Here is a 12839-nt window from a genome sequence, read left to right as displayed (position 1 = left end):
GTTTCAGGCTATACGACTTGCTGTGTCTTTCACTAGATTAGAACTCAAAGTCTCCATCCTGAACCTGAAGCAAAAGAAGTCAAGACATGTCTTCTGCAATTTAAAAACTGAGGACATGAATTAATACATTTAAGTTACAGGAAAGCAGATTGACAATTATAAAAAAAAAAATCCCAAACAGAGGAGTTAACACTGGAACCAATTACTCAGAGAAGCGCTGTATTCCCCTTTAGTAGATGAGTCGAAAGAGAGATTAGGCTGTCCTATGCTATGGATGTTTTAATCTGGATTCCTCCATTGAATTGGGGGGTGGTTGTTGTTGACTATTATTTATCTGTTTGCTGCCATCTCATAGTCAAGTCTACTAAATGGTTCCTTCCAAATCTATGATTCTATATACAAGCACTATGGAGGGGTTTGTGTGTCCAAAGTTAATGGGGATTGCAGTCCTTCCACACAAAAACCAATGCTCCCCACTCTCACACAAATGCTTAGACTTAGAATAACTTTATTGTAACTTTGAATGTACACTAATCGGCATACATTAAAATGAAATGGCCTACAGCTCTCAAAGGGTCACCACCACTTCATGTCACGAGAATGAAACACGTGCCATAAAATCATGATGCAAATACCATGACTCACATAAGTATTTGTGTCAGTTGTCAGAAGCGGGATTTGTCTCTTAAATAATACTCATTTTGACAGATATTTTGTTTGCTACAAGTCCCGTACTTAATTATAAAATTTTAGAGCAGGGGTCTCCAACCCGAGCCATGGGAACCGGTCCATGCAAGCGGCAGGTGAGTGCAAGAAGCTTTATTTGTGTATGTGCGGAATTAGGTTATGCACCCGCAATCATCTCTTACCCACCCACCCCTGCTGCTGCTTGCCGTCACTGCTGCCGGTCCGCGGTCCCAAAAGGTTGGGAACCACTGTTTTAGGGGACAGAAAAACAATTGAGTTGTTCCTATCATTACCCAAAGGGAATCAGAAATGTAAACTGTACATGTTCCAGTGGCCCACCAGAGCAGCGGTCGCCAACCTTTTGGACCTCAGGGACCAGCAAACTCATAATTTTAAATCCCAGGGACCACTAACCGGTTCTGTGGGCGTGGCCTAATTTGTGGGTGTGGCTTGGTGGTCATGTGACTGGCTGGGCATGGCTTGTATGTAAATATTATAAATATTTATATAAATATTGAATTTTTTATTAAAAAAAGAGCAACTTTTACCCAAAATCAGGCAAGCAGGCAGGCAGATTGAGTTGCTCACAGAAGCACAGATTCATTCAGGAATCTATCTATCTGCCATTGGCTAGCTCAGTCTGACACATCAAATTTGCTTGCAAGCAAACTCATAAAATTAACTCACAACACACCATGTATGTAAATATTGAATTTTTTTTATAAAAAAGAGCAACTTTTACCCAAAATCAGGCAAAGCAGGCAGGCAGATTGAGTTGCTCACAGAATCACAGATTCATTCAATGATCTATCTATCTGCCATTGGTTAGCTCAGTCTCTCAAATTTGCTTGCTATGACTCTGCACTGAATAATAGAACCTTCAGTCCTAAGGGAGCTTCGGCTGTGCTTAAAAGCAGGGCCAAAGATCTAAAGACTAGGTAGGTAGCAAGAAATCCAACCATTTCCTGCTTCCTAGCTAATCTAAATCTCCCGGCACAGCAGAATAGATGATGGTCAGAAAAAGGAAAAATAGAAATTTACGAGGCAAGTTTGCTGGGTAAGGAGAGAGTGGGTGGGGAGGGTTCCCGCGGGCCATGTGGGTGTCGCAGCCTTGTGTTTCTGCACATCCTGGATTAATTGCTTTGGGGGGTGCTCTGGGGGTGAGATTTCTCTGTGGCCCACCAAAATTTTCTCACGGCCCACTAGTGGGCCGCACCCCCACTGGTTGGCAACCGCTGCACTAGAGGATTTCATATCCACCCCATCTAACCAGAAATAAGAAAGCAGAATTACTATTTTACCCAAGACACAATTCTACTTTTCAGCATCTGCAAACTTGCCCTCTACATATCCTCCATATACTTTCTATGACAATCCAGATTGCAGAACTGTGAACCTCTCCAGTTGCTTTCTCCTTCACCCACACTTTGTTCCATTTAAACATTAGTTTCCTTACTTTGCAGAGCCAGAGTGGCTGCCTATGGATCCTTTCTGGCTCATACTGCTTCCTGGATATTCACCTGCAAGAGAACAAGATGGATTACTTGAGAGGCTACCCTGCTTACATTGTCATCATTGATTTGCTTATCTATATAACTTTTGTCTCACAAATTACAACAGTGTACAGGGAGTCCTCGACTTGCAACAGTTCATTTAGTGACCGTTCAAAGTTATGATGACCACTGAAAAAAGTGACTTAGGACCATTTTTCACTTATGATCTTTGTAGCAGTCCCATAATCATGTGATCAAAATTCAGATGCTTGGCCACTGGTTCATACTTATGACCGCTTTGGTGTCCCAAGGTCATGTGATCACCTTTTGCCATCTTTTGATAAGCAGTATCAATGGGGAAGCCAGATTCACTTAACAACTGGGTTGCTAACTTATCAACTGCAGTGATTCGCTTAACAACCGTGGCAAGAAAGGTCATAAAATGACACTGAAAAAACATCTTGCTTAACAACAATGGGCATTTTGGGCTTAATTTGATTGTAAGTCGAGGGCTACCTGTAATTGCAGGTGGGCTGGCAATGGGATCAGGCTGGTGCTCAGTCTGGACTATAGTCACCATAAAATCTTCTACCCGGGGGTGGGATTCTACCAGTTCAGACCAGTTCTATAGAACTGGTTGTTACGATTCTGCACAGTTCAGAGAACCGGCAATTCGCACGACTGGCCTGAGAGCAGAGCTGAACCTCCCTTAGGACTGAAGCTTCTATTTTTCAGTGCAGACTCAGGCAGCAGATTACAGAAAGGTAGATCTCCGAGTGACTCTGTGATTCTGCCAGCAACTCAATCTGCCTGCCTGCATGGCCTCATTTGGGGTAAAAGTTGCTCTTTTTTTAAATAAAAAAAATCAATATTTACATAAACATTTACAATATTTACATACAAGCCATGCCCAGCCAGTCACATGACCACCAAGCCACACCCACAATTTAGGGCACGCCCACAGAACCCGTTGTTAAGAAATTCGAATCCCACCCCTGCTTCTCCCTTATGGTACCATTATAGCCCTGTTGATGCAAAAGGGAACAGACTGTTCTTTCAAAGAACCAGGGGATTTAAAAGTGGAATGGAAGATGGATTTCTAGGTTCACTGAGAGAACAGAATACTTTATTGGCCAAGTGTGATTGGACCCACAAGGAATTTGTCTTGGTGTAAATACTCTCAGTATACCTAAAAGAAAAAATACATTCGTCAGGAGTCGAGAATCATCAGGTACGACACTTAATAATAGTCATAGGGTACAATAAGCAATCAATCATACCAGGAAACAGTCAATATAAATCGTAAGGATACAAGTGTCAGAGTTACAGTCATACAGTCACAAGTGGGAGGGGATGGGTGATAAGGAGCAATGAGAAGATTAACAGTAATAGTAATGCAGACTTTGTAATAGTTGAACAGGGTTGAGGGAATTATTTGTTTAGCAGAGATTGATGGCTTTCGGGAAAAAACTGTTCTTGTGTCTAGTTGTTCTGGTGTGTAATGCAGTTCACGGATTTAAAGGGCATCATCTATTCCTGTATTCAGAAAAGATTGAGGGGACCATGCTAACAATGAGCCAAGAAGAAAGTGTGGATATTCCTGCAGACTTTCTCCACAACAGCCTTGGGATCTTCTTGGGGATACATCTTTGATTAATCCTCCTGGCTGAGTGGATAAGATGATTGATTTCTGCTTTTAAGGGTCTTCAAAATGTGTCTCTTTGGGCAGTCTTTTTTTTAAATTGCTGATCATTTTAGTTCATTTTTAGTATCCTTTATTTTAACTAAATACATTTTTATCCTGAGATAGATGCCAAGAGATTAAATAGCCAGTAATGTATCAAATTTAATCCAACCAACCAACTGATCAACCAACCAACCAATAAATATACATTTAAATTAAATACATAAGAGAATAATCAGTTTGAAAGACAAATGGTTGCAGATGAAATGCCAGCTAAAATTAATTTGCTTATTGTACTACATTAAAACTTTCATAGTATTAAAGAAATAAAAACTATATTCTAATCTATAATTTATGCCAAAGTCAGATCTGAAACTACCCCCACCTGCAAAGTACAACTAATGCTATTTTTAGAAGCTTATTAATGAATTCACATTTGAGAAAAAATATTTTACTTCATGTTGGAGTCAGTTGATTATTCCTTTTTTAAAAAACTACCCCAAAAACAATTTTTAAGCCATAAATTTTAAATATGTTTTGAGATGCTGGATATCTTCTAAAGATTAATCAGTTCACAACATGAACGAAAACAGTAACATCTATATACAGTATATATATAAAGGAAAACTTTTGGCATTTCCAAAGAACAAAGCCCCCATTCTTTCTATTTTTAGAATTTCTTTCTGATGAAATAGAAACTATCACTTGCAAATTCTTCAGGATGACTATTCATTAAAAAAAATGTAAAAATGATCTCTTTATTACAACGAAACCTATTTTTTTAAACATAAATTCCTGATTTACAGTGAGATGGGAGAGCATTGGATTATTTAAAAATCCTCTTTGCTTTTGTTTGTCTGAAACATTCTCATTCTCCTAAGGCTTTATGTTTTATCTTTATCTTTCTTTAACCATGAATCTATTTTGATGAACTATGTCATAGTTCTTCTGAGTCTCCATGTGAGTCTCCATAAGGAGTGGGATTCGACCTTGTTCCCGTGTTCAGCTCGCTCCAAACCAGTTTGGTGCAATGAGGAAGTGCCCCCCCCATTTCCTGTGCTTTATAGGGGCTGCAGTTGAAGGTAAGATCACCAAACCAGTTGTAAAACTGGTGGAATCCCACCCCTGGTCTCCATATTCAGAATGTTTACAGCTCTACAGCTTTTCTGTCCCTCCTTTCCTTCCTTTTTAATTCTCTCTATTCTCAGTGAGGGAGAATATTTGCAGCTCAGGGTTGAAATGAGGGGTCCTTGGTGCTCTCTGAACTTGATTGTTTTCTTGCAGACTTTTCATTACCCAAACCAGGTAACATCATCGGTGCTATTAATTTGGGTAATGAAGCGTCTGCAAGAAAACAACCAAGCTCAGAGAGCACCAAGGACACCTCCTCCCTGTTCTTCCCATCAATTTTTATTTTTTAAAATCCTCTTATTTTCTTTCTGACACTTATCTCATTCTGTCATTTCCTGGAGTGAATTAGATCCTCTTTGTTGTTTGAATGGGTCTAAGATAGTGTGTGTTTACTGTTCATTGCATATGATACTTTTATTGGAATGTAGTTAAATAACATATCTCAAACATTCTTATTAATGGTTGGGGAGGAAGCACGTAATAAATAATTCCCAGAAGAGGTTAATCTTGCCCATCAGCCATGTCAAAAACCTGCCTGACCAGAATAACTACTATTCATAGAACAGGAAACTCTTCAATTTTTTAAAAGCAGCTTTTTAACATTTTTGTTTTTAATTGGAATAGGACACTCTCTGTACTGGTTCATGACATCTTCTGCACAGGCTCTTTGATGGACTATTTTCAAATGGCTATTGGTCATTCTTCAGTCCTCATATCTCTGCCTCATAAGAAATACATGGAGGATATTTCAAAACTCCACTGTAGCAAAACTCTTTAAATTATCTGGCTGAAAATTTGCAGGGTAACATATCACTGCTTTTTTCCCCTTCCCATTCTGCCAAAAATTGAAGCAGACATCATACTATTCCATTACAGTTTATAATCATTTACCAAAACTCAATTCTCAAAATAACACATATGGAATATTGTTAGAATTTGGCATATACATTTTAAAATGCAAACCAAATCTGACATATAAACCAAATCTTGTGTACTTCACATAACCCAATTTATTCATATTTTACATTTTTCTCCTCGGTGTATCTATAAACACAAAGTCACATCATAGTAATAAGTGACAATAAACACATTGAATCAGTTCAGGATTTTATTTATTTTTCTTGGTTTACTCAAAGAGGAGATACTGAACCTGATTTGGTTGCACTGCAATGACTAGCATAGAGACAATTTGAAAAAACAAGATCACTCTTAATACCAAATATGGAATAGGTAAAGCTATTTTTCCCATTAATTACATATATTTGTGAAAGTTGGACAATAAAAAAGCAGATAAAAGAAAAAACTCCTTCAAATTATGAGTTTGGAAATGGGGTAATATGCATAGCTTGGAGAACAAAAATAAACAATCAAGCGTATTTTAGTCTGCATCAATCCAGAAATATGACTAGAATACAAGGCTGTCTTATTCTGGTCATATCAGGTAATCAAATTCTTCAAAAAACCCAATCATGCTTGGAATGGTTGGAGATGCTAAAAACAAACCTAGTAAAGTATATTTTGGATTGATGCCGTCGAGCAAGATACAGGTTTAAACTTGGAAACATTGAAAAAGTTGTAAATCATGAGAAAGACTGGAGGCAGCCAATACATAAAGTCTCTGAAAGTTGGGTGTGAGTGAACAATCAGATGACCAGCAAAAACACTGAATAAACCACAAATGCTTGCTCCCCATACAAATCTTATTGTACAATATTAACAGGGTTTGGTTTAGCATTACTGTAACATATTTGGTTTCCTTTTTGCCTTTCTCTTATAAATCTGTCAATTTGATGTATGGGACACAGTTTCTTCAAACTATAAAAAAGAAGCATAGTCGCTAACATGAATTAGTGAACTAGTTCTTTTACTTTTACAACTGAATTACCTTTCCTACAACAATTCCTTTCAAAGTCACCCTTCTGCGGACATCTCAGTTGGCCACATTGTGGGGCATCCTTACCGTGGGGCATCCTTTGCAAGGAGGGACGTATAGGAAACAAATTGCATCATGCTTGGGGTTGCTTTATTCACACACAATGAGTCTCCAATTTTTGAGTCTCTTCCTATTGGAAAGCATATGAAAGTCATAACTGAAACAAAATATTGTGCAGAAGATTGGCTATAGCTGCCTAATAAATAAACTTGCACATGATATTAAAACCCACACACTGAATGGGAAATGATAAGCAACATGGAGACTTTCTTTTTCAAAAGCAATTGCCTATTACAGGAAAGTTGTATTAGAGGAAAGTTTAACTGATCTATTGTATGAGATTCAAATATATTTGGTTATACAAAAGTTCTTGTATTTTGCTTTTAACATACACACATGCCTTGTAGCTAGCCTATGTTTTGAAAAAATGTTCCCTTCTATCTGTGGAAGATGGGAGGAACCTCTAAAATACTAGCTGATGCTGGAAATGAGTCTGTTTATCAGAAAAGCAGCTACTGAAGGGGATGTATTCCATATCTCCGATCCATCCTGTCTGTTGCCACCATGGCAATCTGATCCTTAGAAAGCACCACTTTTATTTACTGAAAACAGTGGTCTTTCACTGACCTTTGTTGGGTATACACAGAATTTAGGAATTTATACAAAATCCACCATTCAGGGAACAATTTTTGTGACCTTAGAGCAACAAAAAGGAACTTGCATGTCATTCAAAGAAAGAGGGTGGGTCTTGTTACAAACCCAAAACCAGTACACCTTGTTCTTGAACAAGAATAGTTCACATTGCTGACATTTAGCAGAAATTAAATATAATGGAATCATGAAATTAAACCAAACTGCAAGTGAAATATGATGGGTGTGCCACAAAAAAAAAACTAAGCATGTTGGAAGACATCATATCAGCAATAGAGAAATGATAATAAACAACCTTATTAAAAGCACTTCCTGGTATTTTTAGTTCCTCTCAAAACCTTTGCCATTTGGCAGCTATGTTGGCTGGAAAATATGGCATTGGTAATGGAACGCAACAGAGAGTGCACCAAATTTGGAAAAGGGGCAGTAACCATAAATAAGCAAGCTTTCCTCGACAGGATTTCTTCAAGTGCTTCTCCTTGGAGCAATAGCCAATTATAAGTTCCTGGGAAACTGAAAAGTAAAATGTCATGGAAATGTTCTTGTTTAATATTTGTCCCCAACTAGTAGTATCTGGAATATATTCCCTGCAAGTCTGGATTCACCAGAGAGTGTAATGGTATGTGGAATGACCTTAGGATGCTGGGCGAAGAGATGCGGCCTAGGAAACGGGCCAATAAAAGGTAGCATAGCTCACAGCTGCATAATGGACAGACCAAGAAGCTCAGGAGGGACCCTCCCTTAGTCATTGGGCTGTAAAAATGATGCTGGGAGAATTGTTCTTCCAGACATGCAAAAGTCTCGTTAACATGGCTTTACAATAATAAAGTAAAATTATCTTATTAGGCTGTGTTACTGGTCTGCTTTACCTGGTAAGGCTGAGATCAATCAACTGCAAGGAATTATATGGATGCTAATCCTGTTGTTTGTTTCTTTGTTTTCCCAAGAGTGGAATGCTATAAGATTATTTGCTAATTAGTTCAGAAAGCTGTGCCTCAATGATATATTTAAACACACATGCAATATCTTTAATATTGTTAATAGATTAGACTTACTCTATAAGGCAAACTTCAAAGGACAAGTATAAATTGGGCTTCCCCTGTTTCTCTGCCTGTATGCTCAGTCATAAAGCGTTTCTGAATGAATACAGCCTGTTTTTCACAAACGACCAAAGAAATCCAGCAAAATCTCTTCCATATGGCAACAGTTTCTCTTTGCAAAACAGTTGATAGCTAATCCCGCAATTCAGCAGCTGACCTTGACACATGGCAGGAACCAATTAAGTGACCAGCAGGAGAACACACTAACCGGCATCAGACAGCTTCCTTATCCATGTCCAATGAGTAGTGATTCCATGTTGTAAGAAACATAATGCTTGGTGATTCTAAAGAGCCTAAGCAATTGCTATGAAAAACAGTTGCCAAACAAAAGGTGCTTTGGCTCTACTGAATTTTGGGCCATGTCCAGCAGGGGGATGAAAGCTGTGGGGAGGGGAGAGAGCCAATGAGGTAAGACATAAGGTGAGGTGAGAATTCCCACCAAAGGGGAAAGCAGACTGCCTCACAGCTTGGCACAGCATTAGCTTTTTTTGACTGCAAAGTAGATCCAAGATGTTTCTCTTGCACTGCAGTTGATGCGGAAGTAAATGGACTCATCTGTCAGGAGAAACACCAACGTGGGATAATCACAAGACAGCAGAAATTCTGTGCATGGAGTTGCCCTGAGTTGGTGTCTAGTCAAGCAAAAAGTAAACTCATATATCACAGCAAGCCAAACAAACAAACAAAAGCTGAAAATTGCTTCTTTTCAAACATTTAATTTAAAAAGGATGTATTTTTGAAACCACACACCCACACCCCTATTCAACAGTATGGCTTAGTATAGTATAGATAGTATAGTATAGATACTGAATTTGGTAGAAGGCAATCACTTTTGTAATGTAGTCACATACTACCAGATGCATTTTAGTACAATCAGACTTACATCAAACGAGTACAGGATTCTAGCCGAAAAGCGAAGCTCAGTAATAACTCCATTCAAGTTTCACAAGCTACCTGAATGAATCCCTCTTCCTCAAAACTTGAGTTAAGCTAATCTGTCATATCGCAAGATCCAATCTGGATCGTTCTGGAGCCCATTCCAGCATGAGTCTGAAAACTTGGAAGACAAAACCTCTGATGACCGACCCAGATTGGATCCTGCAACAGTATCCTGGAACACGGATATTGGCCTTCATTCGTGAAACTCTCATATCAGTCCTTCCACAAACAAAAAGAGTCATTCACTGAAGGGAATCACTTTTCAAGAACTGACTATAAAGTACTTTATGAGTATGGCAAGCAAGGCTTAGTTTCCAAGGAGGAAAATAGAGAGTGGCACCTTCTCGTGAGTTTGGTAATTCAGCACTGTAAAAGGGAACAGTCCAAAAAAGGAGGTACATTATATTGGTAGATCTTTTTTTGTGGGGGGAGGGGGAAGGCTGTCATAGAAAAAAATATACAAACATCTTCATATAAAAGCTCACTGTAACTCTCTGGGATGAAAGGGTTTTATTGAAGAAATAACTAGTGATGATTGTGCTACAGCATGCGTTATTGCTTTTGGCGTGGGGGAAAAAAACCCCTGTTTTTTGGACTGAAAATAAAGCAAAGAGAATTTGGAAAATAATTTCATATTTTATCTTACTCAATTTAATATGGATTTGAATATTGAACTTTATTTAAGAATTACAAATGAGGGAAAGAAATGGAGTTTAAAAGTAAAAAAAGAAAACAAAATCTTTCTCTTGTTGATTTAAAAACACAAAACACATTTGACTTCTTATTGATAGCCATTACCGCAACATTAACCATATATTATTGCTGCTACTTCAAAAAAAAAAAAATCTAGGTTTGTTCAGTGAATCCTATTTTCACCCCATACTCATTGGGTTTGCACACACAATCAAATTTAAATTCAGAATTCCTAAATTGGGGAATTCTTAATCCTATGAATTTGAAATCTGTTGCTGTAGGTGAATAATTTTAATACCAGGAAGTATGCCAACTAAATAGGTATGAAGAAAGGTTCCTTGCAGAACAACTTTTAAGCATTTATTCAGAAATGTCCTATACTGCAATGGCCCTCAACCTTTTGGGCATCTGGGACAGGTTCCATGGAGAAAGGTTTTTTTCCCCATGGACTGGGAATGGGGTGTGGTTTTGTGTGCTGCCTGCATCCTATAGATGGGTCTTCGCTTGTTTGCGCAGAGTAGTTTCTGGCATGCCGCAGACCGGTACCTGTCTACAGACTGGGGCTTGGGGATCCCGATGTACTGTACTGCCTGCGTCCTGGCCACTGAATTTAAGCTCAACCAGGCATTTGTAATTTCAGAATCATTTTGTAAGAGCTTGCTCAACCGCTGAGTTAAAGTATTACTATCCATCTTGGTAGAAAATAGTGAGTCTCTGTTTTGCATTTATAGTCTCTATTTTGGCTTTCTGCCAAAACCTTGTGTTCCAATTTCACATACATGGGGCAGATAAGCAAAGCAATTGGGGAAATCCTCTGGCTTTGGTGTCTTCCCACTTTCTGAATAATATAGCAAGAAGGAAATGATCTGCCAGTCAGGACAATGATGGAGGAGGAGGTAACTTTCAACAGATATCTGACTGGCCTCTCCTTTGACCCTGTCTGGATAAAAGCAGGATAGCATCTCTGTCAAAACCGGGAAAGCTGCGTCATCAATTGAAAGAACTAGTTCCCTCAATTAGCTCTCTGGAGGGCTGATCTTGACAGCAGGTTTAGCTTTCCTCCAGAAGAGTGTTTAATCTATATAAAAGCAACTTTGCTGCTAGCTTTGGAGAGAACCACTCTTCTGCCCCAGTTTCCTTTTTCTTAGCCACTCAGTTATCTGGTGGACTAAGGGATGCTGCTAAGAACTGATACAGCTGGCAGCTGTGCCCAGCTCTTTCCATCCAGAGGGCAAAAAAAGAATGGCAGCAGGCAAAAAGGCCCAGGGTCCAAGGAGAAGGATGATGCCATCACTCCATCACATCAACCTTAAGTGCCAATAGCACCAATCTGCTCTGCCCTTCATGGGCCATCCGACTGGGCCATCATTGGAAAGGTGGGTGAAACGTTTTGGATTTTAAGCACTGCTATGCACTTCTGTCAGGATAAGAGGAAATATCACTACAAACCTCAAATAGCTAAAGTTGACTTAAGCTTGTCTCACTCATGGGATGAGAATGAGGTGAAACCAGCATCACGGACTCACCCTAAAATAAAAAGAGTTGCCAAAACATGTTCTTAGTATACAATTAGATGCAAGGGTGTGAAGGCCCTTAATTTTTTTTTTCATCTTTATTTTCAAATTGAGCTTTATCCAGATGGTCTACAGAAAGATTAGAACTCATCATATCAGGCTAAATGTATTACATATTAGGTCTAATAATATTTTGCTCTACTGGGCAGGCTCAGCAATCACATTTGAAATGTAGGATTAAGGTTGAACCTCTAACTCCCTCAGTATTTCATATAGTAGATATTTTGAAAAAGGTATGAGAACTAAAACTTAGCTTATAAAAAGGACAAGAAAGACAATCAAATACTAGCTGTAGAGAACAGTGCAGAATTTATTAAAAGAATTTAAAATTGTTTTTATATGTGAATATGATTTTTTGTATGTGAATATTCAACTTTATGTTTACAAACTGCAAAATTAAATGTACTTCTGAGGGAACAGTTAAAAGAAACTTAGGGGGGGAAAAGCTGTCATGAAGCTGAAAAGAATGGAAAGAATCTGAATAATCTATAGTCCTTCATCTAGAAGAAAAGTCCTCAAATGCCCTTTCTCAACAGGATATATTTAAACTGATAAAAACAGCAAAGCAATTTGAATATATAGAATTTAGTTCCTTCATATTATTTATTTATTTATTTATTTATTTATTTATTTATTTATTTATTTATTTTGTCAAGCAATTATAAGATAACAGGTATAAGTTTAAACATAGTTATGAATACATGAAATGGATACATATATATAAAAAAAGAAAGAAACAATAGGACAAGGACGATAGGCACATTGGTGCGCTTAGGCACGCCCCCTACAGACCTCTTAGGAAAGGGGTGAGGTCAATAGTAGACAGTCTAAGGTTAAAGTTTTTGGGGTTTGGGGAAGAAACCACAGAGTCAGGTAGAGTATTCCAGACATTGACCACTCTGTTACTGAAGTCGTATTTCCTGCAATCAAGTTAAGATAAACTATGATTAAAAA

At 38.3% G+C, this 12839-nt stretch overlaps 1 protein-coding gene and 1 long non-coding RNA gene across 6 annotated transcripts in view; one reads left to right on the top strand and one right to left on the bottom strand.

Moving 5' to 3' along the window:
- LOC148133280 (uncharacterized) overlaps positions 1 to 12839 on the top strand; it is a 265114-nt gene that overhangs the window by 7774 nt on the left and 244501 nt on the right. The gene's annotated exons all lie outside the window — the stretch shown is intronic.
- EPS8L2 (EPS8 signaling adaptor L2) overlaps positions 1 to 12839 on the bottom strand; it is a 96668-nt gene that overhangs the window by 67117 nt on the left and 16712 nt on the right. Inside the window, exons 1-2 of one of the 5 annotated variants that reach the window (XM_087950774.1) lie at positions 8837 to 8855; positions 2144 to 2207 (exon numbers count right to left, since the gene is read on the bottom strand). The exons of 2 other annotated variants lie outside the window; for them this stretch is intronic. In XM_087950774.1, the coding sequence (XP_087806900.1) occupies positions 2144 to 2207; positions 8837 to 8846 (74 nt within the window). In that variant the 5' untranslated portion in view covers positions 8847 to 8855. Of the gene's footprint in view, positions 1 to 2143; positions 2208 to 6955; positions 7059 to 8836; positions 8856 to 12839 lie in introns of those variants that run through there. 2 more of the 5 variants (XM_087950773.1, XM_087950775.1) reach the window with 2 other exon arrangements.

This window comes from Notechis scutatus, chromosome 1 (assembly GCF_049901735.1).
Source record: "Notechis scutatus isolate UNSWTSFEM ecotype Mainland chromosome 1, rNotScu1.2, whole genome shotgun sequence".
In the NCBI taxonomy this organism is placed as follows: Eukaryota; Metazoa; Chordata; class Lepidosauria; order Squamata; family Elapidae; genus Notechis; species Notechis scutatus.
The sequence above is the reverse complement of the archived record's forward strand: the minus strand, read 5'-3'. Positions and strand labels throughout refer to the sequence as shown.